We start from the raw sequence: 27,516 nt of genomic DNA, 5'->3' as shown, positions 1-27,516 counted from the left end.
CACGTGTTGTTTTTAAACAGTTGTAATGATAGCCTGTCTCCTCACACCTTAGCTTCAGCTGGAAGAACTGGCTCTCACCAGAGGCTAGCATGGACCAGAGCCAAACCGTCACTGTGGTTAGGTGATGCCTCAGACTTGCAAGCGATTGTAGCAGTCCCCTCTTGGGTTCCAGCTGATTGGGCAAAGAAGGCAAAGCTCCAGGGCTATAAGCACAATTTGTTCCAAGGATGTTCCCAGTAGGTTCAGTGTGGTTGGTTCTGGAGCCTGTGGGGAAAGGATCGCTAACTTAGGATATTTTTGGATCAGAGACTATTTGGTAGAACGTGTCTCAATCATGATGAAGTGGGAAAAATTTACTCAAAAATCTTGGTTTCAATCTGGGGTCGTTTTTTTAAAGAGTAGAGGTTTCGAGAAGTTCTCGTCCCCTTTCAGAGCTTCAGTTTTCTCATCTGTGAAGTGGGGATAATAATACCTATCTACTTCATAGCATTGTTGAAAGGTTCAGATAAGCAAATGATATGGCTATATGAAGGTCACTTGTGAACAGTAACGTGCTTGGAAAATGCTTATCTGGAAAGGACATAGCCCAACACAGAAAGATCCCAGCAAGCATAATGTTCAAGAGGTAAAGAGAGTTCCATGGTGTTCCTTTCCCGAGGCCATTTCTATACATTCCTACTTTTTCTGTCTTGGCTTACAGGCAGGGGTGACGCAGAACTCCTGGCAGCGACAGACGTAGCACAAAGCTGAGCTCTGTGACAGAAGAGGACCTGGTTCTAAGTGCCATTTCCATGTATTGGGGTACAGGGAGCTGGGAGACATACAAGGGCCCTACGATATAGATATTTGCAACTCCCTATAGCTAAGTAAACAGGGTTCGGGGGACAAAGTGAAGAAAGGACTGACCTAGTGGAGGAGGGATCTTTAACTGGAAAAGGTGGAATTATAGAGAGGAAGGAGAATGAGCAGCTCAGATCCTGAGCTGATGTTTTTCTGATGGGCCTTTCAGTTGAATTCAGTTACACTTGGCACCTGCGTTCTAGGCCAGTCTCTGTCCTGGGCACAGGAGCTGCAAGATGAGTAGGATGAGGCCTGTGCTTGTGACAGAAGATAGGCACGTTTCCATTCCGTGTGGTATTAGAATGTGAGCCCTTATGAAGACAGGAAACTTGGTTGTGTTGTTTTTTGTTTTGTTGCTATGTCCCCCACCACCTAGAAAAGGTAAGTATCTAGTACCTAGCAAGTGCTTGAGAAATACCTGTTGTATGAATGGTATGAACCTGGTATGCTGCGGGGTGGGTGGGGGGGCATGAAAGGAAGAGGTAACGTTTGTGGTAAGTATTGACAGATTGGGGGCTTTCTAGGAAGAGGAACTACGTTCTTGGGCCAGAGTCTGTTAGGGATGGAGGACAAGGTGAACATTATTTTGCAAAGGAGATTCTTGGAATGAACCTCGCCTTTCATATCACTTAAGGGTGGCACCGGCATTGTCTAAGCTGTGGCCACCATGCTGGGCAGCGTGGGAGGGGCTAGCGAAACTGGAGTGGAAAGCTCCCACCTCCCTCCATTTATCAGGAACTATTTATCCTCTAGTGCTTCAGTGCCATCTCTGCGCCCGTGGGGAGGCGGCTACGAGGAAACCAGTTTCCTAAATAACTTATCTTTATGCTCCTTGAGCTTGATGAGAGAGTTTAGTGAAATAATTGGAAAGTAAGTAACGACACTATTAAGTAACATTTTAAGGACAGATGTTACAGAATCGACATTTCTGTTTGAGAAGCTATCCCTTCAAAGCAATTACATAGGGAACATTGCTCATTTATTCACAGAGGTGCTGCTCCCATTGTTCTAAGTGTCCACTTCGGGAAAAAGGTCTCAAACCTATAGGGCACACTTTTAAATGTCCCCAGTGTTGGCAGAACTGCCTTTTGAGGAAACATTTTCTTTTTAACAGTCAAAAGTTATCTGGAGCTGGAACAGATGAATAGCAGCTCTAGAATCTGCCTATTCTGTCCATACACATTATTACTGCAAGCCTTTTTCACCTGGATTACTGGCGCAGTTGCCCAGACAACCTCTCTGCTGCCGGCACCTTCTCCAGTCCATTTTCTGTACCACCTTATTCATAGAACAAAATTATTAAGGTACTGAGTGTTGGGTACTAGTCTAGGTGCTTCAGGAACTCAGTCTGAGGAGAGGAAGATGTAATTAATGCAACACAGTGTGTTAGGACAGGAGGGTCTCCTAACAAAGTCACATCTGAGGCAAGACCCAAAGGACGAAGAGTTAAGCAGGCACAAGAGAAGAAAGGAGGAAGGAGGAGTCTATGTGGAGGGGATAGTATGTGATAGCTCAAAGGGAGCAGTGGCTGAAAGATCACCTGGAAGGTTGAACAAGGAATGTGAAAGAAGTGTCAGAGGTAAGTTCGGAGAAGTCGTCTAGGGTCCTGTAAACCACAATAAGGAATTTGGACAAACCTAAGGGCCGTAGTAGTAAGACTGTCATGATCAGAGAGGTGTTTTCAAAAGAACACTGTGGATGTTGTGGTGGAGAATATTAGTGTAAGAAAGAGGTGGAGAGTCGCTAGGAGGCCATAGCAGTGCTCTAAAGTGAGGGGTCAGCAAACTGTGATTGGCAGGTCAGATCACACACCCCCTTTGTCAGTGGCTCATAAGCTAAGAATGTTTTTTAAATGTTTAAATAGTTGAAACAAAAGATATTTTGTGATATGTAAAAATATGAAATTCAAATTTCAGCGTCCACAAATAAAGGTTTTTTTGAACACAAGTGCACTTGTTTATTGATTGTCTGGCTTCTTTCAGGCTGTAAGGTTGAGCAGTTGACACAATTGTCTGGCCTGCAAAGCTTAAAATATTTGCTATCTGGCCGTTAGAGAAAAAGTTGGCCTACTCCTGCTGTAAGCAATAGATGATTGCCTATACTAGTGTCATGGCAGTAGGAATGAGAGACTCTGGTTTGGCATTTCAAGAGTTTTAGGACTTATTCAGGGAGGCCTTTAGGAGGTGGAATTGACATCCTAGATGATACTGCACTGGCGAACCGTCTCCCTACTCCCGTTTTGTTCCTCTACAGCCCCTTCTCCACTCAGTAGCCATTAAAAACAACTTGCCACTCCCTACTTAAAATTCTAAGATTACCCTTCTCACTGTTGCCCTTAGGATAATTTCAAATAAAGTGTTCCTAATTTGAACCTGCCTACTTCTATAACCCAAGGTCTTCATTCTAGTCTTACTAGACTACTTTACTTCCATACCCCACCTCGCGCCTCTAGGCTTTTTTTTTTTTTTTTTTTTTAAGATTTTATTTATTTATTTGACACAGAGACAGCCAGTGAGAGAGAGACAAGCAGGGGGAGTGGGAGAGGAAGAAGCAGGCTCCCAGCAGAGGAGCCCGATGTGGGGCTCGATCCTATAACACCAGGATCACGCCCTGACAGACGCTTAAAGACTGAGCCACCCAGGCGCCCCTGCCTCTAGGCTTTTGCATAAACCCCGTAGTGCCTGGAGTCAGCACTCCACCTTCTTCCTACCTCCACTCCCAAAATGCTTCGTGCTTTTGCAAAGCTGGAGTGTTTGGAGTTTGGGGTGCTTAAATTTCTGCCTTCATCCCTAGACTGAATTTAAGGCAGAAACTGAGTCGCGAACTAGTGCATCCCAGCTGATAGTAGACCCTTAATAACGAATGAAGGTGGAGGACTTCAGCTGCATCAGGTGGCACCCTCAATTATAAATCGTTTGTGAGATGAGTAATCCCTATTTCACACGGCTGTAGTAGGGATAAAATGCAAGAAAAATGCCCAGCTTGCTCAATAAACGTGAACTGAAATTAAATCTGATTTGTGGCCAATACAAAACGACGTGAATACTTAACGAGACAGTTCTTCTATGCCTGGTAAGATGGTTCAGGAGGCAGGTCCCCGTGGAGTACACCACCAACCTCCGCCCTAAATATGCTGAGTAGGGGCGGTCTGACGGACTGCGTGGTCCCTCCAAGGTGACTGCTCCGCCAAAACGGACGCTCTTGGAATGCATACATTTAAGTCAGTTCCAAAAACCCTCGCTGTGCCGTGAGTACACGGCCATTGTAGAAAAGAGGGCTCTATCCGCAGAAATGGTCTGAGGTCACAAGGACCACATTTAAAGCAGAGGGAGAGAAGAAGGCCTTCCCTCCACATGGCGCTAAGGTGTCGTCGGGTCCCCTTACAAGCCCCTGGGTCAGGCCAGGTAATCCCGGTCAAGCGTTTGGCGGTCCCCTTCCTTCAGCCAGAACCTAGCCCTGGACGTGGGGCCCGCCCGCCCGCGCCGCAGCCTCGTGAAAGTCACGTTCACTCTTCCTGTCCTCTCGGGTACTCTATGGTTCTCGTGGTGACTCTACTCTAATTCTAGTTCCGGTCTCTATGGCGGCGGCGGAGGCAGGAACGGTTGTAGGTCGGCCGAATTAGCCGCCTAAGAGCCAATGAGAGTGGAGGAGTGATAAAGTATTAGCCAATAGAAGCCAGGAGTTGGGGTCAGGTGGTGAGATTGACAGCACTACTGGCCACTGAACGATGGTTGGGGCGGGTCTATCGCAGGGCTTATCCCGCCCGTCCCGCCATTCTCGCTAGTTCGATCGGTAGCGGGAGCGGAGAGCGGACCCCAGAGAGCCCTGAGCAGCCCCACCGCCGCCGCCGGCCTAGTTACCATCACACCCCGGGAGGAGCCGCAGCTGCCGCAGCCGGCCCCAGTCACCATCACCGCAACCATGAGCAGCGAGGCCGAGACCCAGCAGCCGCCCGCCGCCCCCCCCGCCGCCCCCGCCCTTAGCGCTGCCGACACCAAGCCCGGCACCACGGGCAGCGGCGCAGGGAGCGGCGGCCCGGGCGGCCTCACATCGGCGGCGCCTGCCGGCGGGGACAAGAAGGTCATCGGTGAGGACTGGACGGGGACGGGGGTGGGGCCATAGGGAAGCCTGGCGGCGGAACCGTTACCCGAAGCGGGGAGAGCCTGCGGGCGCGCGGCCGGCGGGGACCGACGCGGCCGCGCGCGGCCGCCCCTCCCCCAACCCCCTTCCCCCGCGCCCTCGCAGACGCCGGCCCGCCCCGGTCCGCGTGCCCGCCTGGCGCGCGCGCGCGCTGCCTCCCGCGCCCCCTGCGGACCCCGCGCGGCCGCGCGCCCCTCCCCCCGGGCGGCCGCGCGCCGCCGACCGCGTGTGCGGCGGGGTCCCTCCCCTCGCCGGCGGCCGCGTGCGCTCGGGCCCGCACGCCGTTGTTCCGTCCCCCCAGCCCGCTCCCTTCCGCGTGTACCCTGAGGGCGCGGCGTGCCGCCTACGCAGGCCCGAGTGGGCCGGGCGCTTCCCCTTCTCTCACGTGCTCCCCGCCCCGCAGCCGCGCCCGCCCGCCGGCTCCGCGCCCCGGGCCTGCTCGCGGGCCTCCGCCTCCCCGAGCCCACCCACGTGTGCTGGGGAGCCCGCGCGCGGCCTCGGAGGAGAAAGGCTGTCAGGTGGTCGCGGGCCGCCGCGGAGCGCCTGCGGGGCCGGGTGCCCAAGCGTGGCGGGTTTAAGAAAGGACGTCTGGTAATCGTGGGTTTTTTGTGTTTTTGTGTTTTTTTTTTATTCCTCCAGCAACGAAGGTTTTGGGAACAGTAAAATGGTTCAATGTAAGAAACGGATATGGTTTCATCAACAGGTGAGATGACCGCCACCGTAGTCTCCGTCCTACCTTTTGCATGCTCTGCTCGGTGGGTAGCTCTGCTGACTTGGAAGGGTGTAAGCGTGTGTAGGTTGCTGCTACTTGGTAGTGAGATTGTTTTCCTTGAAGACTGAAGGGCTCAGGAATCTAGAGATGGTCTTTGTTTTACAGCTAAATATTAATCTGAAATCAATTTGAGAGTCTTCTTAGGTACGGTGAGATTTAAAAGGCAAGTGCAGTGAGTGAGTCAACTCTTAAAAGGGCAAACTGAGAAAACGGAGATCTAGTCTAGTTCTCTTAGGCGCATTTTTAGCCTTGTCACCCTTTTATACGTTATTGAAATTGGTAGTGAAAAACGTGATATGACCCACTGATTAGTATATATACGTTATTTCTAACACGTTAACCTTTGGAGGTAACAAGATTTGGCGGTGCAAGATTTGTCATCTTGACTGTTAAGGTTATATATCGCCTTTGTTTAACGTTTCAATATGTGCTGTCTTGAATGCTTTGGATAAATTTCACATTAGGACTACAGTAGTTTTTATTTGTTTCTGTAGAGCATCTGGAGGAAATTGCCCCTTTCTCAGTTTTTATTTCTCATACTTTTTTTGTCGCCATCTTTAGGATTAGTCCTTAGAATCTTTTGTAGCAAGAGTGATGGTAACGTGCAGTTTTACACAGTGTACTCTTCATGGTCTCCCTTGTGAGGCGGGCATCATTTTCAAGATGGCTGCCAAGCAAGGCTGCTAGTGCAGTTGCATATGGGTGTAGAGCATGGTGTGTGCTCATAGCATTTTGGCCTCACAGGTAGGATACTGTCATCTCAGCGTTTTCTTATATTCTTACTTTAGAAGGCATTAAACAACCAGATGTTTTAAAAGAGCACCTAAGAGTAAGAAATAATATTGAATGCATGTGAAATGGACACTACTGCAAGAAACCAAGTGGACAAGATCAAGCTTAAAGACAGACCTAATTGGCTGATGAAAAACCTTTCATTACTCAACCATAAAGTGTTGTGGAAATGTTCAGAACAAAAGAGATTGTAAGCATTTGATGGTCTGTTTTCCACGTTTGCAGTTGTGGGGAAACATTCTGTTTCTTCCAAAATTTTTGGGAATTTTCCATCTATTCTTACACTGCTTTTGTGACAGGCCAAGGCTACATTTTTCATCAGTTTTTTTGATAATGGGTTACTAGTGATGAAGGAAGGGAATGCGTGGGTGCTTATATTTTACCCCTTTTTAGTTGATCTCTGAATGTTAGCGTTTCAGTTAATATTTCCCTCTTACTCTGATTTTTCTTACTGTCCTAACCCTTAGACCAATAGGTTTCAACTTAAAGTAGGCTTATTATCCTGGAAGGTTGTTAAAAAACACAGATTGCTGGGGCGCCTGGGTGGCACAGCGGTTAAACGTCTGCCTTCGGCTCAGGGCGTGATCCCAGCGTTCTGGGATCGAGCCCCACATCAGGCTCCTCTGCTATGGGCCTGCTTCTTCCTCTCCAACTCCCCCTGCTTGTGTTCCCTCTCTCGCTGGCTGACTCTATCTCTGTCAAATAAAATTAAAAAGAAAAAAAGAAAATACAAATTGCTGAATTCTTCCTTCCCAGCCTGGATTCATTGGGTCTGGGGTACATTTTTAACAAGAATTCCAGGTGATTGTCTTGTGAGCCATACTTTGAAAAACACTGCTTTTAACCCTTCACCCAGTATAGTATAATGCTGGTGTACATGTTAGAAGAGACTGTAATTTGCAGCCTTTTCTGTGGTTAGATTGTAGTTTGTGCTTTAGAAATTGTGCCATGTGCCTTATGTTTTGCTGCATTTTGTTAAATGGACATAGGTTATGATTTTTTAAGTGAACAGTTGGTAATCCAAGATAAAAGAGTCGTATATTTACATACTCTATTTTATGAGATGCCATTCCTTGAATATCTCTTTTCCAACTTGAAATCAACCCTATTGGTAGTCCTCCAGGGCAAGTTAAATGTAAATTGACTTTTGATGATCCTTTGTTGGGACTGTCCTAACCTCAGTTATTTTGTCAAGTTAACTGGTTTAAATGTGCTTTGTGTTTCTAAACTGGTTATTTCAATGATTCTAAGACTTTTCAAGTCACTGTAAAATGTGACTGCAATTAAGTCCAGGAGACTTTTGCCTTGATTAAGGGAAAATGTAGGTCTTAAAAAACTATAGTCTGATAGTTTGCAATTTGGTTGGCTATGTAGGCACTTGGCTCTCGGTGGGGGTTGGGGGGGAAGCAGACACATGCTGCTTCTGTAGAAAGAGGATGTAGTGTTTGAGATGATTGCTGTGACTATAATTTTAACCTTGGAGTTCTGTGAATTATATTCTGGTTCTTAAGATTTTTGTAATGAAAATAGGGGATAATTTTTGTGTAAATTTTGATTTTAAAGAAACATTTTCATTGTAAATATTTTGATCTAAATTACTACCTGTGAAAATAATGTTACAGCCTTATCAAAATTATTTTTTAAAGGGTTTTCTTTCGGTGGTTTTCTTGGGTAAAAGGTCCTGAATAAGAGCATAGACCTTTAGAACATCAAACATTTTGGCTGTTTTTTGTTAGGCTACAGAATCTCGGAATTCTGAGAAATTCATGGTTAGTCCTTGGGTATGCTGTGTCTTGAAAACAGTAATTGGATTACGTGACTGGAGGGGTTTATTCCCCCCTCCCATTTCAGTTTATTATGAAAAGCTTCACTCAGAACTGTTGAAGAGGTCATTAGAAGGATGCCACAGGGGTCAGTGGTTTCAGGGCTTGGTTCTCTGCTTTTTTAAATCTGGAAATCCAATTTTGTCTTTGCTTCCAGCTGTTGAAGATTAATCCATACTCATCAAATTCATGAAAAGTTGGCATGAATCAGTAACAATTTTAACGGTTTTTCATTGGGACATGCGTCTTTTCATAGTGACCACAATCGGAATACTTCTCTGTTCTCAAGAGTACTTAAAAATGCTTAATCAATCATTCTAGGGTTTTGGGGTGGGCAAGGAATTTGGAGCAAAGAGAATCCAATAGGGCAGAGGACATAAACTGGTGATCTACTAGCTGGATCTACCCCCAGATACTTTGGAAAACTGTCTTAAAAAGAATTGGAATGAATTGCTGATACTTAAAATTGAGGTAATCTCCCAAATATTCAGATTGCCATCTTTTTAAGATCTGAATTTTAGCTTTGGGACCTGAAGTCCCATGTAAATAAAATCAGCTGGCCACAAGTATTATTGCCACCTTTAAATGGGGCATACATTCTCTTTGTTTACCACAATATGTCATGTTTGGTTTTCTCCTGTTGTTGACTTCCCTTCCTGCCCGGCCTCTGTGCTTTGAGTTTATTACCTATGGTCTAGGAGCAGGTATAATATACTAAGCCAAGGAAGGGTTTAGCTATCTTTCTTCAGGAAAAAGACTTGGTTGTGGCTCTCAGGCTTAGTCTCTCTTTTGGGGATTCCCTGTGTATGTAACTGATGAAGGTGACTTCCTTCACACAGTGGTGACACATAAAAAAGGTAGCTAATGTTTCCCAAGCACTTACACCAGGCATTATTGTAAATGCTTTACATGAACTAAGCCATTTAATCCTCAGAATCTTTAAGGTGTCAGTACAATTCTCAGGCACCGAGAAGTTGAGTAAATTGCCTTGGGAAGCATAGTAAGTGGCAGAGCTAGGGTTTGAACTCCCATTTTCTTTCTTTTTTCTTTTTTTTTTTTTTTAAGATTTTATTCATTTATTCGACAGAGATAGAGACAGCCAGCGAGAGAGGGAACACGAGCAGGGGGAGTGGGAGAGGAAGAAGCAGGCTCCCAGCGGAGGAGCCCGACGTGGGGCTTGATCCCAGAACACCGGGATCACACCCTGAGCCGAAGGCAGACACCTAACCGCTGTGCCACCCAGGCGCCTGAACTCCCATTTTCTGCCTTTGGAGTTTGTTCACTAGCTGCTGTTGCACTGTCCCTGAAAATAGGCCCCGGTCCTCTTCAATTTGGTTAATGTCCACAGTTGCAGCTAGTTTCTTAGGGTGGCTATTCTTAGCCATCAAAAGACTTCTCTAAATGATACCAAGCAGTCACTGGAGCTCCTGTGTGCTGACTTATTAGTTCCCCAGATTTGAAAAACTTTGCTTTTTGGACTGCTTATTACGTGCAGTGAGGTAGTGCTGTAATAGTTTAGTGTGCAGATCGGGTTTACAAATTAAAAGGACTCGCTAATACTGGGATGCAATTGAGGGGTTAAGGGAGAGAGCTTTTGACCCTTATTTGTGAATCTTTTCATTCTGTTTTTGTATGACTTACAGGCTAGGAATGGGTTTTCTTTTTAAGGGTTGTTTAAATAAGAATATGTGACAGACATGGCCTAAAGTATTTACTCCCTGGTTCTTAGTTTTAAAAATGTGTAGTTCTGTGGGAGAGTGACTGCCAAGTCTCTTGGACTATTAAAATCAGACTGAAATTGATCACAAGCGGTAAGGTTATCTCTAAATCATAGAAGGCATGGATAGTTTATAACATAATTGACTAAATGCTGTGGCACTAGGGAAGACTTGGTGGTGTGCTATTAAGGAAGGATGAGTGGGTGGAAGCAAAAAAAAAAAAAAAAAGATACCTAAGTAGTCCCCAAGTCATGGTGTATCATTGGCAGTCTTCAGAAAGCACTGTTACTGGTTGTTGGTGTGGGTAGGGGGTGTTTTTGTTTTGATTTCAGAACTGAGGCTCTTCAGACAATGGCTTCTATACAAGGCACTTTAGGATTAATTTGCATGCTGGTTGTGTTAGCTACTGATCTTAAGTTGGCCAGAATTCATCCTTGTTCACCAAGTCACTGATATGTAAAAGCTTTTCATCTTGAAATCCAGAGTAGAGAACTAGCTTATTTACCTTCTGTTTTCCAAGTATTGGGGCTGTTACTGAGTTTTTCACCCTTCAGTCTTAGCCCTTGGAAAACATCTACAATCCAGCTCACTGAGGCAGAATGATAGAAAATAATGTGGAAAATGGTGTGCCTCCTGGCCGAAAGAAGTGTTTAATAGAAAACAAGTAAAAAGATAAGTAGGGTTTATTATCTTATGGTCATCTGCAGAACTTGGATATTGATGTCTGGATGCTTTGGGTTATGGAGAATAAATGGATGCTAAATCCTAGACGTTTTTATGACTAGAATTAATAATTTGTGCAGTTGGGCCATTTAAGCTGTTAAAAGGGCTTGGCGTGGTAATCTGCAACAAGATAATAGGATAAGAGCATTTAGTTATCGATAGATGAGCTTATATGTTAGGTTTCATTTAAGGCAATGCTGTGGTTTGGGGGGGAAATGTTTCCTAAAATTTTAGGAGATTTTGAGACACTTTTTAATCTGGATAGATTTAGTAGTGTTGGAGTTTAGTGCTGGCTCCATGTTTTTACCTTCATTGTGCTACATTAGAAGTTTTTAAGAGACTTCTATGTGTAAATCCCAGCAGGATTTCTTTTTTTCTTTAGCATTTTCCAAACTTAAAACTGTAACCCCTTTTTTCCTTCAACCTCTCGCTATCTGTGATTCTTTTTTCCTTGAAATCCATACTGTGTCCTCATTTGCTGAATAAGGACAATACTACTAGTTAGGTGAGAAAACCTGAGAGGTGGGGTTTTTCTGAAAATTTTTCCATATAAATAATGCCCTTAGTAAGAGCAAGAGCTGGAGTAGTCGAGTACAGCAGAAAGTGTGTGCCTGAGTGCGGGAGAACAGGAGCACTGTGCTGTGTGGCAGGACGCTGTTGGAATATTGTAGGCCTGTGCCGTCCAGTACAGTAGCCATTAGACTTGTATGGAAACGTGGTTCTTGCAGCTGAGAAACTGAATTTTTTTTAACTTGAATTTTAAAACTGATACCCAGTTTAGTGTTTGTTTTGAACCACTTTCTTAGGAACAGCTTGCGTTTGTGAACCTACTTTTCAGAAGTGTAAAATAGAGAGCAGATTATGAAGGCTTAGTATGAAAAAAGAAATGTAAAATACTTCAGTTTTTTATATTAATTTGTACACGTTTAAATGGTAAAACTAATTTTACGTGCTTTTACTTTTTTCATTGTGGCTACTGGAAAATAAGCGTAGATACAGATTTCCCCATGCTGTCCAAAAGTAGCGCACTCCTATGGAACCTCTCGTGAAAGTGAAGTGGTATGAAGTGAACTTTCAGATAACAGGGCAAACCTGTATCGAGCTTGCATTTTATCTCTTTTGGGCGGCAGTATGGATGAGCTTGGGTTTGATTATAGTGTGGTCTTTAGGAAAGTGTTGTTTCATCCGCATCGTCCAAATAAGGCGATTTGCCCCAGATCACGTAGTTTAGTAACGAAGATAGCCGGGATTCTACCCTTGGCTCCAGTGGTTCTAGTAAGGAAAGCTAAAGCATTGCGCTATGGGTATATTGCCTGCTCTTCTTTGCTCTTTCTCCTCTCTGATCAGTAGGACTTAACATAACTATAATATGCGGAAGACAGTATTTGGTAATCGAGCCGCTGCACTGGATCAGAGGTGGTGGCCTTCTGGTTGAAATACTTGAGGATAGGTCGTCTTATTTTTATTACTGGTGCTTAGCACAGTGCTAAGGCAGCTAGCTAGCTGCTTTTTAAGATTTGTTTATTTTGGGGGTGGGGGGAGGGGGGCAGGGAGACAGGAGAGAGAATCTTAAGCAGACTCTATGCTGAGCACAGAGCCCTACATGGGACTGGATCTCATGGCCGTGAGATCACAACCTGAGCTGAAACCAAGAGTTGGACACATAACCAACTGTGCCACCCAGGCACCCCTAGCTAGCTAGCTAGTTACTTACTATACTAGTCTGCCCTGTCCGTAGTTTTCCACCCTCAGTAAAGTTAGAAGTATGTCTCGGTTCTCAGCATATACCACAAAAGGTAAGGTGCAGTACTAGGGATGTCTCTGTTTTTCCTTACTACATTAATAATAGCTAAAGGATGGTGTTTTGTTTTGTTTTTAAGATTTTATATATTTGAGAGAGCACGAGTAGGGAGGAGGGCCTAAGGGAAAAGGAGAAGTAGACTCCCCACTGGGCAGGAAGCACCACTTGGGACTCATTCCCAGGACCCTGGGATCATGACCTGAACTGAAGGCAGACACTTAACCGACTGAGCCACCCAGGTGCCCTGGTCAGCTTATTTTAATTGGTGCTTTTCCCTCTCCAGTGACCTCTCTAGTAGCCATGAGCTTGCTTTTTTCTCCAGTATTACGATAAATAGGGGTCAACAAACTACCACTAAACAGTTGTTTTTATGATGGCTTGTGAGCCCAAAATGGTTTTTACACTGGGGGAGGAGATACAGAGCAGAACCTTGGTCTGATTAAATGGAATAGTTCTGTAACGCAGGCGAGGATGTAGGGGTGCTTGTTACTTGTCCTCCAGGAAGCAGAGAGACCAAATTGCTGTAAGCTGCCTCTAGAGCTGAAAATGTAAAGATTTCCAGACTGGTGCTTTTTGAGTTCTTAACATAGTAGAGATCAGGGCCTGTGGAGTCAGATTCTACCACTGAGCAGATGCACATACTTCATTTTCCTGATTTGTAGAGTGGGGGGTTAATGATAGATAGTGTCTGCCTCACCATTGTGAGGATCGAATGGTGTGTATAGTAAAAGCATTTGGGACAATATCTGGAACTTTCATCCTCAGTAAGGTAAGCTGTGGTATCTGATTTTTCCCATTTTGCAGATGAGACAGCTTTTCAAGGTTGCACAGCTGTTATTAGTGGAATGAGGACTAAAAATTGGGTTTCCTTTTAGCACTACCTTGAATTTCTGCGTAGTCACTTAAGTTGTAACTAGATTTAATGCATCCAGACTATAGAGTTCTATTTTGGCTAAAACTGGATTTTTTTTTTTTTTGAGCTGTCAAATTTTTTCCTAAAATCCAGGTATGCTTTGGCCATAATTCCCTAATAGGCTGGTTTGTTGTCAACAGAGTAAATGAATGCCATTGTCCAGCACATCATTAATGAACCCTTTATAGGTTTCCATATATCTTTGTATCCACAAAACATCTCCTTGAGCTGTCTTTCAGGGGATGCATTCTGTGTATTGCCTACCTTGTACTGTTTTTAAGAAGATTGTTCTGGGGGCGCCTGGGTGGCTCAGTCAGTTGGGCATCTGCCTTGGGTTCAGGTTGTGATCCCAGGGTCCTGGGATTGAGCCCCACATCAGGCTCCCTGTCTGCTTCCCCCCACCCCGCTTGTGGTCCCTCCCTCTCTCTCAAGTAAAAATCTTTTTTTTTTTTTTATTTTAATAATTTTTTATTATGTTATCTTAGTCACCATACAGTATATCCTTAGTTTTTGATGTTAGTGTTCCATCATTCATTATTTGCATATAACACCCAGTGCACCATGCAATACGTGCCCTCCTTAATACCCATCACAGGCCTATCCCAGTCCCCCACCCCTCTCCCATCTGAAGCCCTCAGTTTGTTTCCCAGAGTCCATAGTCTCTCATGGTTCATTCCCCCTTCTGTTTACCCCCCCTTCATTCTTCCCTTCCTTCTCCTACCAATCTTCCTGCTATTTCTTATGTTCCATAAATGAGTGAAACCATATGATAATTGTCTTTCTCTGCTTGATCAGATAAGTAAAAAATCTTAAAAAAAAAAAAGATTGTTCTAAATATTAGATGAGTAGTTGGTAGATTTTCTAATTCCTTTTACAACCTTGAAGTAAAATTTGTAAATAAGTACTTGTGTTTCTTTTTATTGTAGTATGTAGTGTATTTTATGTGTACATAGGTATTTGCAGCTATATCAGAAGGTATGAATAATGCTACCACAAAGACCAACAGATAAAAGAAATGATGTGTCGGCTACACAGATACACAGTGGCATTACCAATAAATGAAAATTTCTCTCCATAGAAGTTGCATTTTTAGTAAATGTAATGCATATTAAAACTTAAAACATCAGATTCAAAACTCAAGTTATAATAAATGTACTTACATGAAAGTTGACTAGGATACCAAATAATTCTTCACCTAGTCCTCCAGCAAGCTTGACATCCTTCACCCCAATTATGGCAAATAGCACCCATCTTTGGAACAACTTTAAATGGCATATGGTGGGTGGTCGGCACTGCCCCTGTTAAGGGTTCCTGTTCTAGACTTTGCCCACCTTTCCTACTCTACCAGATTTTTGTTTCACTTTTCCTTGGGGCCCCGGGGTTTGGAATTCAATCCCAGTGTTGAAGATGAGAACTTTAATAGTGATGGCTATGGAACTTTGCGGGATGCCTGTAGACCTGTTTGACAGGTAGGCATCATGGCAACCATTGATTCCCTAGGTTTCCTAATATTTAACTAGCTGTAAAAGTCAGTTTTTAACCAGTTGCCTTGAGTAGCTTTTGCAGTATTCTGGGTGTTTGTAGATTTTTCTTTTAAAGATTTAAAATTCTGTTCCCATAAATGACCTGTCCTCATGTTACGATGACCCAGGCTGTGTGGGTTCTTTGGCGCATTTGCTGCTCCACAGTTCCACAAGGAGCCAACAGTCAGTACGCCGGACAGTCTCGTTCATTGCAACCTTGGTTCCTTTTGTCATTAAACAGTAGAACTCTCATTGAGCCCATTCTCTCTCTGACCTACTCGACAAAGTGAAGAGGTTGGGGGAGGTCAGTAAAGGTCTGGAAAACGGTTTCTCCTGTGGTTTTTGCTTGTATGGTAGCATCATCTTAACCCTAGGGTCCTAGCTACAGTAAGCTTATTCTCCCATTTTTACCTCAAGAAAGAGGTCCTCCAATACATTTCCTCACACATAGCCCCTTTTAGTTTAGGCTTCCATCAGTCCTGGTCTGGGCTTCTAGAGTAGTTTTTAGAACTAACTGGACTCCTCTTGTATTTGAAATTTCCCTGATAGCCACTAAATTTTAACGTCTGATGATGTTATCACGCCTGTTCACCTACTCCGAAGCCTTTGGTGCCGCCTCTGCCTACAGGATCGTTTAGCCCCTGTTCTTTACCCTCCCCCACCCACAGCCGTATTCCTCGTGCTCTAGCCAGTCGAACTTTGCTTGCCTTGAATTTGCTAGTTGTTGCTTTACCCATGTCCATGACCTCTTTTCTGTCTCTGGAACGTCTTTCTCATTTTCCAATAAACTTACTTTAAGACTTAAAGGCCCATGTTTCCTCCTTTAACGCTACTTTTAAGTCCTAAAGCAGATACTTCAACCGTATTTCTTTAGCACAGTTTGACTAGACGTTTAATGACTGCTGTAAAATGGTGTCTGATATGAAGTGAGGGGTTGTGTGTGCTAGTAGGAAGCTCGTTCATATCTTCGCCTCCCTAGTTCTCCAGTACGATGCTTGTTGCCACATGAATGATGTGGGTATTGACAGTGTCCGTGTTTGTACTTCATTGTGGTTTTTTTTCTTTCAAGAGCCGTTTTAGAGTCATGACAAAATTGAGCAGAAAATAGTTTCCATGTACTCTGTGCCGATACATGCAACCTCCCTAACATGGTCATACCCAGCATGACCTCTCCCACTTACAGCACCAAAGTAAGGGCGATTTGTTAAAATCGGGCAGCTTATTACATTGACACATCCTTATCACATCACCCAAAGCCCATGGTTTACACTGGGACTCAACTCCTGGTGTTGTACATTCAGTGAAGGTTTTTTTTAGGGGTCATCTTCTCTGACCTCAAGGAGAGTTGAGAATTGGAAATGGTGAGGAAGAAATGAGAAAGAAGGATGCTTGGTAATTGAATGAGATATTTATGGTCTACTTTTAAAATGAGTAACAAGGCTCTAGGAGTAAGAGTGTTGTATACTGGAAAGTTGTTAATGTTTGGTAGGGTAGTAAGGAGTGGTAGTTGCTAGTCACTTAAACCCTCTTAATGGCTTAGTAGGTCACAGACTTTTTTAAAGTCCTCCTTCAGGTAGTGAGGTTACAACTGTTGCCAACTGCTTAGTTTCAAAAAAAATGGAACAAAAACTGTGTTTCTGCTTTAAATTTCCTGGTGGCTGGTTGGCAGCCAGAAAGTCTCTAACAGTAGGAAAAAGAGAGGGGAAATCCACAAAGAACAGCGCTTATTCTTAACCTTTGGCAGCATGAAACATATTCCATTTACTGACTTGTTCAACTTGGTTCTGTCTTGCAGGAATGACACCAAGGAAGATGTATTTGTACACCAGGTGAGTGCTTGTGTAAAGGTTTACAGTCCTAGTTTTAAGGGTTGTGAGGAGAAAGAAAGCTGGATGTTTTCTCAACAGTTGTTCCTTGCAAAAAGGTTATTATATCCAACCACCAAACAATTTAGTTCCCACAGGAAGAGTGGGAACATGCTTAAATGTATACATTGAAACATATTGGCAGTTTACTTAATTAACATAGGTGTTTCAAATGGGTATTTTGTTAATAGCTATAGGTTTTTTAAATGAAGAAATGTGCTCAACTCATACTAAATTTTGAAACCCGATTTCAGAGGAAGAAGAAATTCCATTAACCTAAACTTGAACCAGTGTTACTATAAGTACACAGAAATTTTGGTGGGGTGTTTCACACACTGTCAGGATTTACCTCTATGTTAGGACAATTCACAGTAATCATGGGGGAAATAGGACTAAGCTGCAAAACCATATAAATTTGAAGTGAACACTGAACACCACCAAAGTTATCCTAGGTCCTTCTGTTTATGCTAAAGCACTTTGAATGGGAATTACCTTTGAGAATTTTGGTTGGCTTGGAACACTTATAAATCCTTACTAGTTTAGGGTTAAGTGAAAAGGCAGTGTGACAAAGTTGGTAATTACTCATTAAATAATTTTTAAATTGGTATCAGTGTTTTAAGAGGAAAAAACTAACATGGGATTAGGTGCCATATGCTGAGCTTTCACAAGTAGATTTAAGAAAAATATTTTGGAAAGTGAGCATTAAGCATTACTTGCCACTGCCAAGTAAACACGAATATCTCAAACTTAAGTATCTCATGGGCTTCCTTATCCTCACAGGTGTGCATTGGATAGGAAGAACACAGTTGTGTTTGTGTAGCTGTGTGCACTGCAGTTGTTTCACCAAGACTGTAGAAGTATTGTTATCTTATGTTGAAAATCACTCTAAGAACTTTTTAACCACTTTTTTGTACTTTTTATCCAGACGTCCAAAGATACAGTTTTCACACTCACACTGTTATTCAGGCAGGTGTGAGCTTGGACGGCAGCATGCTCTTCTTAGGAAGGGCTGTCTGAGGTTGGTCCTTTGTCGCTTTCTGAGGTGTCCTACACAGACAGCATTCAGTGGCAATCAAGGGAGCCAGATCAATTTCTAGTATGTGCAAAACCTTATCAGAAAATCTCAGAGTCAGATATAGAAGTATGGAAACATTTGAATTCTAAACGCATGGGCACCTGGCTGGCTCAGTAGGAAGAGTGTGTGAGACTCTTGATCTTGGGATCATGGGTTTAAAGCCCCGTGTTGGGTGCATAGAGTACCTTTTTTTTTTTTTAATGAACTTTAAAAAATAAATCCTAAATGTAAATATAGGACTGCTCAATGTTATTTTTAAAACAAATGTTTTATAAAATTGAATGCCAACTCCTTTGTGTTCCTTACTTCTGCATGTTCAAAGGAATGCACATTTAGGAACAGGAGACAGCAAGGCTGGTCAGTCTTGTTACTTGTCAGCAGCACAGAAGGGTTTGGGGAGATTGGGGTGTTCTGAAGATGCTGACTGAAATAAGTTTTGAGATTGTAATTATCCATACTTCTGCTATCCCCTATGACTGCAGGTAATTGAGAGTTGGCTATATATGGAAGGTATGAAAACTTTGTGAGAGTTTAGATGACAGATGAGATCAATTATTTGGCTGAACGCATGTCACCCACTTGGTACTGACCCACAGGTGTCACCAATATGCTTTCCTCTTTATTTTGGAAGTGGTTCAACATTTAGTTGTTTCTTGGGACTTTGGATGCTCAGGTCTTAGTGTATCAAGGAGACTGCAGTTCTGGGCAACTTAGCTTAATTGGCTTCAGCTTTGTTGGTTGTCCTGCCTCCTATGGAATGGAAATGCATGAGTGATCCTGTAATGGATACCGCTGTGATGTAGAATGAACATGGTATTTGGAGTCCCAAGACCTGGATTTAGAAAAGTCCGTACTGTGCCACTTGAGCTGTGTGACCTTGGGCAAGTCACCTAACTTTTAAAAGCCTGTTTGTAAAAAAGGAGTAATAATACCTCATGTCATTTGTCGTAATGAGATTGACAAGTTAATGCATGGGAGAACTTTACTGTATTACACTCAAAACGTGAGGTGTTATTCTTCCCCTTTTACTTAGTGGTAGCAGTCTAGAGAACAAGTAACAATGTGAGATTTATTGTATTCTGAGGAGGTAATGACCTACTATCCCATGTGGTCAGATAATGTTAAGAGTGGCGCACGGTCAATACATGTGAATTGCATTTCCATTGAAGTATTACCATGGACCAGTTGGAAGGGATTTTGGTTGACATTTGTAACTGAGTTTGATATGGTTGACACAGGGACAAAGTTGGTTTGGTCAACTTTGAAGCATGCAAAACTAAACTCGCCTGTCATCTAAACTGGCCCTGTGTGGGGCTAGCTTCTACTATTAAGTGCAGTCTTTGGGGGATAGATGGATATCCTCATTTTGTTAAAGCTACATATGATGCTTTTTTGCAAAAGGCATTTTTAAAAAATACATATTGTTGTGTCTTGAGTGTTAAATTATTTGTTTTAGTTTGGAAAATAGTGGTAAAATGCTGGGGCCTTGTAAGATTAGAGCATTTCGGTTGAGGTTGGGGGTAGCATTGGTCCCTGTTTTCCTAAACTTATTGACAGTTTGGTGTTATTTAAAGCTAATTTTAAGTGTATATCCAAGCTAAAATGATATTGACTCTGGTACATTTTGAATGAAAAAGCACATTATTCTCCCCTGTTAATCTATTTTTGGAATGTGATATTACTAGACTGCCATAAAGAAGAATAACCCCAGGAAGTACCTTCGCAGTGTAGGAGATGGAGAGACTGTGGAGTTTGATGTTGTTGAAGGAGAAAAGGTGAGGATGCTTTTTGTGTCAAGGTTTGACTTCAGTATGGAAATGTTTTGGAGATCTCATCCGTTAGGATGGTGGCTCTAATGTGGATGGATGGGTCAGGTGACCACATGAACACAGGCGCATCAAGCCTAATGTGCTGGCTGCAGTTAGAGGGCAATCTCTTCAGAACAGTGAGGAACTGATTCTTAATCATTTCTATGCACCCCTGGCCACAGAGACCCTTTTTTATTTGTTTCGTGAAAACTTTGTGAAGTGTACTTAATTCTGTTGTCACTGTCAATATATGATGGCTTTTGTAGGGTGCGGAGGCAGCAAATGTGACAGGCCCTGGTGGAGTTCCAGTGCAAGGCAGTAAATACGCAGCAGACCGTAACCATTATAGACGCTATCCACGTCGCAGGGGTCCTCCACGCAATTACCAGCAGAATTACCAGAATAGTGAGAGTGGGGAAAAGAACGAGGGATCGGAAAGTGCTCCCGAAGGCCAGGCCCAACAGCGCCGGCCCTACCGCAGGCGACGGTTCCCACCTTACTACATGCGGAGACCCTATGGGCGTCGACCACAGTATTCCAACCCTCCCGTGCAGGGAGAAGTGATGGAAGTAAGTTCACCAAAAAGTAAAAGAATCAACAGTATGCGATAACTTTAAATAGGACTGCATTTTAAGCATTTTCTGGGTGTCTTCCCATGTATTGGAGCAATTAATCTTAATGGGAAGCATTTGTTTTTTATTTCTAAAAGATTAATTTATAGTGTAATAATAGTTGCTTGATTGATTGATTGATTTTTAACTCCTGTGTGCAGACTTTGGCTTTGTCTGATTGGGTTTTTACTCTGTTACTGATTCAGTCAGCTTGGTTTTCTTTTCAGGGTGCTGACAACCAGGGTGCAGGAGAACAAGGTAGACCAGTGAGACAGAATGTGTATCGGGGTTATAGACCACGATTCCGCAGGTATGGTTTGTATTAAATTTCTCGAGCACATGCTAGGACTCAGCAGCATCATGCTTCTCCTGCAGCCTTTTGGAGTCATTTTATTTATTAACACTTAACATTTTCTTTCGTCAGATGCCAAAGAGGTGAACCCGAATTGAGTTATCTTTGAGAATGTGTTCTTTGCTGGCACTGGTTAAAAACAGCTTGTATAGATGAGGTCTACTTATACAGTTGTGGGTTCTGTCCTTCCCCCCCCCCCCCCATGAGGTTATGGAATTTCAGTTTTTCTGTCCTTGAACAGGTAAGAGAATAGTATACATGTTTAAGACCTGCTTCATCGGGAGGGAGAAAGGTAAAGGTAAGCATTGCCCTTAAAGCATTAGGAGTATGTGAACTGTACCTTAATCATAAATGAAGAATCTATGGTGTCACCTCTGAGATGGCATAATTTTCCATTAATCACGTCTCAATTTAGGGATTTTTTTAATCACCCCTAAGTTGCAAAATGAAATCACTCCGGTAAAGTATGGTGAAGAGTTCCATGAGCCAGATGTGTTTAGTATATAAATGTGTGGTATATTTGAGGCAGTATACCCAGTCTGTCCCACAGTGGTTGGACAGAATGGCGTAATAGCTATTTTTTTAAGGGTCTTTTTATATTAAAGTGTTGAGTCTCCAGATGTGATTCCTAAAACTGTTAAGTTGTATACTTAAGGCAATACAGTGTGTAATAACTTTTAACTAATCACTTATGTAAGAGCTTTAACTCTGCGTTTCCAATTAAGTTGTAAGAAATTCCTTACTGTAGAAGTATCCAAAATGCAATATAAAAGTCTTCAAGATACATTGTGACTCTATGAGAGAGGTTTCTGGACACACACACCCATGTTTAAAATACTTAAAGGAAGATGGAGCAGTGAAACTTTAGGAACTAGCTGAGATTACACTATACATCAGTATATATGCATTGAGAGTTTTGTCATAGCCAGTGTCTATATTTTATTCTTTTCTCATTTCCACTGATGGTGTGTTGTGTCCTGAGTTTTTATTTCATGAAAATGGCCTGGAGTTCCAGCCCTGGTCCATTAAAATCTCCACCAGGAGATTGTGTTGCCATGTGCTGGATGTTGGAGATCATTGGGTTTTCTGTGTTGAGTGGGGGAGATGAGTTTTGATGCTGACGGATGAGCTTTGTTGATCCCGAACTGAAGTATTGTTCAAACTAGTTTGAAACCTAGACAAAGATAACTCGTTGAAACATTCCAAATAATACAACATCATTTTTTATAGTGATTGGTGTTTTTAAAATTGGTCCAAAATAGGCTATCATGGCAGTCTATACATTATATCCATGGGTGCCAACAGCAGAAAATTTGGTTTACCTTTTTGTTAAACTATAAGGCTGATTAAATGTTTTGTCTAGCTTCATTGGTGTCTTTAACAAATAGCACGTGAATTTTTGTTAAGTGCTTCAGTTTTGTTGTTTGTCTTTTAAGTTAGACGTAATAGTCTCATTTGAATGGATAGGTTGACAGTGCTAGATACAAAGCATAAGGGAGGAATGGTGTTAAAAGTATTTTTGTTTGAGAAACAGCATATTTGTAGGCTGAAAATGGTAGCAGAAGACAGTTGGCAGAGGGGCGCCTGGGTGGCTCAGTCATTAAGCGTCTGCCTTCGGCTCAGGGCGTGATCCTGGTGTTCTGGGATCGAGCCCCGCATTGGGCTCTTCCGCTGGGAGCCTGCTTCTTCCTCTCCCACTCCCCCTACTTGTGTTCCCTCTCTTGCTGGCTGTCTCTGTGTCAAATAAATAAAATCTTCAAAAAAAAAAAAAAAAAACAGTTGGCAGAAAGCAACTGCTAGAATTGTCTTCAGATAGGATAGGATTTTGTCCTTAAGTGAGTGGTGGACCTTTTGCTAAGAATCCTGGGTGTTTTGTGTGTAAGAAGCCAGAGTTTGTGGGCATTGGTGTGCTAGTGGAGTCAGAAGGGGAGGGAGAGGTAAGAGAACAGGTGTGGGGAATTTGGGACAAAGATGGGGAATGATCTCTAGAAGAGCAATAAGGGAAATCAAACAATAGAATAACGATCACAAGGTCCACCCAGTGTGGCTGTATTTTCCAGCCATTTTTTTAGCGGCAGGCTCAGATTGAGCAGAGTTGGAATAGTCCAGCATTTGTCCATCCAAATGAAAGATCCTGGGGTTGGGATTGGTCATAATTAATGGTGGGCTTTATACTTGGGTAAGAAGGGAGAAAAATACTAAGGGAGAATAAAGTGATAGGATCACTGGATTATAAGCCCTAATGGAAGTAGAGAATGGGAGAACAAGAAGGAATTAAATTTAGGAGAATAAGAAAAAGAGTGTTGGGAGAGTGGAATGCTTAAAATCGGGAGAACCCAGGTGGAAAACAACTGGATAGGAGGTAAAGAATTTAAATGCCCAGGTTGTTTGGGGTTGTTAGGATAACTACAACAGGAAGAGGATAGTAAATGGAACATAGCCTAACGTAAGATTTGAAAAGCTTGGGAGTTTTAGAAGGTAATGGGGAAAATTGACTTAGAAGCCACAATGGTGGGGTGAAGAATTCACACTTGAAGGCTTCAGGGAAAAGCATTTATAGTCACTAGCAGAAGCAGTTCTAATCTTTTCCTTGGTGATAGAAATCTTGATACTTTCTTTGGTCCTGATATCTTTAATTTCAGGCTGTTGAACATAATACTGCTAGAATGTAGATTTGAACTTTTTTCTAAGTGTACAACTCTGGATTTTAGCATTCACAGTTAAGTAACCATTACCACTATCTCTAATTCCAGACATTTTCACTCCCCCACCCTGAGCCAGAAAAATACCCTTGTATCCATTAACAGTCACTCATTTCCCTGTACCCCAGACCCTGGCTACTACCAGTCTACTTTTTCATGGGTGAATCAGAGTCCATTGCATGGATGTCCTATTTTGTTTCTTCGTTAGTCAGCTAATGGGCACTTGGATTGTTCCCACATTTTTGTTATTGGTAATCATGAAGTGGATACTTCTTGGGTGTATAGACCTCTGAGTGGAGTTGCTGGGTCACATAGTGACTCCTTAACATTTTGAGGAATTGCCAGGCTGCTTTCCAAAGCTGCTGCACTGTTGTTATAATCCCACCAGCAATATATGAGGGTTCCAATTTTCCATATCCTCACCAACACTGGTGGTTTTCTGATCTTTTGATTAGGCCATCTTGGTATGAAGTGGTCTCTTCGTTTTGATTTGCATTTCCTTAATGACTAATGGTTGCTGTGTATTTTGATTTATAGAGAGAGAGCGTCTTTTCTTTGTTTTTGGTATCCTGCCTTTTTAGCAAGTGCTCATCTGTCTGTAAAAGATTAGTGACACTTGTTCCCAAACATGGTTACCATGAAGACCATTTAAAATGACATCAGAGTGTGTGGTGGTGTGCCACTTCTAGTCATTTCGTGATTAATTTTTTAATAGGTTATGCTGTGAGTAAAAGTTCAGTGGTCCGTTAAAACCAGTTTAAAATGCTCATCTTCTAGTTTACACTTCCAAATCTTGCAGTCATCCCCATTCAGTTTGTGAAATAGGAACCAAGTTTGTGTTTTTCATTTTTTGATAAATAGGCTAGATACGTTGTTTAGTGGACTGACCCAAGCGAGAACACTGGTGGGTGGCTTAAAGAATGAAGGTTTTGTTGTTGCAACTTTGCACAATATTCATTCCAGGGGTCCTCCTCGCCAAAGACAGCCTAGAGAGGATGGCAATGAGGAAGATAAGGAAAATCAAGGAGATGAGACCCAAGGTCAGCAGCCACCTCAACGTCGGTACCGCCGCAACTTCAATTACCGACGCAGACGCCCAGAAAACCCTAAACCACAAGATGGCAAAGAGACAAAAGCAGCCGATCCACCAGCTGAGAATTCGTCCGCTCCCGAGGCTGAGCAGGGCGGGGCTGAGTAAATGCCGGCTTACCATCTCTACCATCATCCGGGTAAGTAGGCGTAGGTGGCCTTCTGGCCTCTGAGCGGTCGTGAGTGGTGTCTGTTTCCAGGTTCATCAGGTAAGATGAGCCATTGTTATTTAGGGTGTCTTTCAGCCATGGTCCTCTTCAAATAACCTAAAATCCAGTTTGAGTAATAGCAAGTGTCAAGGCCATACTTGGCCTATCTAAATATTTCTTGAATTAGAGCCTTTTTTGTCACCTGTTCTGAATGAAATCTGTGATTTCACCAGTCTTGGTATAACTTCACCCTCAGAAGTATGATGATTACATTGTGTTTATTTTCACGAAGAGATGGGGTAACTTACTAGATTTAATAACCTGCATGGTAATGAGCAATGTAGTCTCTTTGGGGGAAGTGGCAGCTTTGACATTATATCATTTCTAAAGTTAAGGGATACCTTTGCATTCAGCTTTTTACTTGATACGGAGAAGCATGTAATTGTCTCTGTTTGGCTCTGGGATTGTCATTTCCAGCCAGTGATATTTTCGGGTTTTTCTCCTCTATTATTTTCTGGGTGGCAAAAGGTCATCCAGAGCCTAGCAGCAGCCGTTCTTGTCACAGCATTATCCACCCATGTTGGAAATCAGTGTCTTGGAATAAAGAAATAGATTCGTGAATGCCTTCCCTACTTAGCTGATGTGGTCTGGAGCAGTTTGCTGTATACTAAAAGAACATTGGAGCCAGTTGTGCAAGATAATCTTAAATTTTTTTATTTTTATTTTTTTACAGTTTAGTCATCCAACACGAAGAAATGAAGATGAAATTCCAGCAATAAGAAATGAACAAAAGATTGGAGCTGAAGACCTTAAGTGCTTGCTTTTTGCCCATTGACCAGATAAATAGAACTATCTGCATTATCTATGCAGCATGGGGTTTTTATTATTTTTACCTAAAGACGTCTCTTTTTGGTAATGACAAACGTGTTTTTTAAGAAAAAAAAAAAAAGCCTGGTTTTTCTCAATACACCTTTAAAGGTTTTTAAATTGTTTCATATCTGGTCAAGTTGAGATTTTTAAGAACCTCATTTTTAATTTGTAATAAAAGTTTACAACTTGATTTTTTCAAAAAAGTCAACAAACGGCAAGCACCCGTTAATAAAGGTCTTAAATAATTGTCTTTGTGTATATTTCTGTCTTGTTTTGATTTTAGTTTGTAAGTCCTTAAGCTGGCCATAGGACCCTTAGCTTAAACCTAGCTACAAATAGATGGTACTCACTGGATTACTTGGAAATTTCCTAATAATGTGTAATTCTTAAAGTGACATACCTATGGGCTCACCCTAAACGTGAGAAAACATTTACTATGATAATTTGGCCGTGTAAGTTTTTGCTGAGAGACAGTGGTAAAGGGGAGAGGGCATGCTCTAGCGTGTACTAACTGGATTCTAATCCCTGCAAGCCACTTACTTCTGCCCTTGTGGAAGCGTCCTTCAGCGTGCTACAGAGCCTGATTGGGCTCCGTATACAGGCTCACTCCTGTGTGTGGTTCATCCGAGATGGTGACAACAAATGGAATGCCTGTAGGAAGACTTGGTAAAGAATATGGAGGAGGGTAAAAATAATTTTGTGGTCTTGACTCCCTTCTAACCTAAACCTGTTCTGGTTATTCTTGTGCTATGTGTTGCTAGACGTTCATGTGGGATCATCCTGGCCAGTTTTGGGGCCCAGGGGGAACAGTGGTGGGGATTTAGAGAACTTCCAGGAGTCTTGCAGTTCTGTGTATGTCCAGGTGGTGGTGCCCCTTTCCTGAACGAGCTCAGAATTCACAGCCGAGATTGCATTGCACTGGTACCTTTAATTCTGAGGGACTGGTGAATGAGATGGGAAAATAATGGTCAAGTAAGCTAGTGTCTTGCAAACTCCTCTTACGAACTTGGGGCCAATTTTTTTTTTTTGCCTTTTATGAAGGTACTCTGTGCTGGCAAGAGTACAGTGGAACAGGCTTGAATACTATTGATGGTATGTATTTTTTTACAATTGCATACCTAGGATATGCATGTATCCTGGAAATAACAGCATTGGTTAAATATCCAATACAGGTATTCCTCACTTTTCAAAAGTTTGCATTATCCCATATCACTTTCCTTTTAGGAGAGACCTACATTGTTTTTGCTAACCAAGAAATTCGAAGAGCATTTTCACTTTTATGAAAATAGCATTCGGTGTTTGTTTTGCTGCAGTGAACTATTTACAGAAGCAATGCACTCACTGAGCAGCAAGAGTGGGGCCACCAAGCTCCTTCCCTAAGAAGTAACACTCATCAAGTTGCCGTAGTTTGGAACTGGGTAAGCATCTGTGCTCTTTTTGAATTCAAGTTAGTGTAGTATTGGTTTCAGGAGCAGAATTTAGTGATTCATCACGCATAGTAAATACCCAGTGCTCCCCCCCCCCCCCCAGCAAGTTGCCTCCTTAATGCCTATCACCCATTTAGCCCACCCTCCCTCTAGCAACCCTCAATTTTCTATATTTAAGAATCTTAACAGTGGTTTGCCTCCCTCTCGTTTTTTTCTTTCCTTTCACTTGCGTTCATCTGTTTTGTTTCTTAAATTACACATATGCAGGAAATACTTGTCTTTCTCTGATTTATTTTGCTTAGTATAATATACTCTAGTTCATCCATGTTGCAGGTGACAAGATTTCATTCTTGATCGCCAAGTAATACTCCATTGTGTGTGTGTGTATATACATAACACACCTTTATCCATTCATCTGGACATTTGGACTCTTTCCATAATTTGGCTTTTGATAGTGCTGGTATAAACATTGGGGTGCATGTGCCCCTTCAAATCAGGATTTTTTTAATCCTTTGGATAAGTA

At 42.6% G+C, this 27,516-nt stretch overlaps 1 protein-coding gene across 2 annotated transcripts; it reads left to right on the top strand.

Annotated features, from left to right (window-relative positions):
* Window positions 1-4,609: 4,609 nt before the first annotated feature.
* YBX1 (Y-box binding protein 1) lies at window positions 4,610-25,816 on the top strand. Of its 2 annotated transcripts, XM_026498342.4 has the most exons (8): window positions 4,611-4,927; window positions 5,620-5,683; window positions 16,841-16,874; window positions 19,671-19,760; window positions 20,060-20,362; window positions 20,632-20,714; window positions 24,422-24,687; window positions 25,430-25,816. In XM_026498342.4, exons 1-7 carry the CDS (start codon window positions 4,762-4,764, stop codon window positions 24,654-24,656), a joined length of 975 nt encoding a protein of 324 aa, XP_026354127.1. In that variant the 5' UTR covers window positions 4,611-4,761; the 3' UTR covers window positions 24,657-24,687; window positions 25,430-25,816. The 2 variants fall into 2 exon arrangements, with proteins under 2 accessions (XP_026354128.1, XP_026354127.1); XM_026498343.4 differs by lacking the exon at window positions 19,671-19,760 and having other exon boundaries at window positions 4,610-4,927.
* Window positions 25,817-27,516: the final 1,700 nt, after the last annotated feature.

Source organism: Ursus arctos, unplaced genomic scaffold (genome assembly GCF_023065955.2).
Source record: "Ursus arctos isolate Adak ecotype North America unplaced genomic scaffold, UrsArc2.0 scaffold_12, whole genome shotgun sequence".
Lineage (NCBI taxonomy): Eukaryota > Metazoa > Chordata > Mammalia > Carnivora > Ursidae > Ursus > Ursus arctos.
The sequence above is the reverse complement of the archived record's forward strand: the minus strand, read 5'-3'. Positions and strand labels throughout refer to the sequence as shown.

What these genes read in the sequence shown, in the direction of transcription:
- YBX1 (XM_026498342.4), top strand. Translation starts at nt 4,762, where the DNA reads ATGAGCAGCGAGGCCGAGACCCAGCAGCCGCCCGCCGCCCCCCCCGCC. An exon ending in CGGGGACAAGAAGGTCATCG is followed by an intron (nt 4,928 to 5,619) that starts GTGAGGACTGGA and finishes TTATTCCTCCAG; the next exon opens with CAACGAAGGTTTTGGGAACA. An exon ending in AAGATGTATTTGTACACCAG is followed by an intron (nt 16,875 to 19,670) that starts GTGAGTGCTTGT and finishes TGATATTACTAG; the next exon opens with ACTGCCATAAAGAAGAATAA.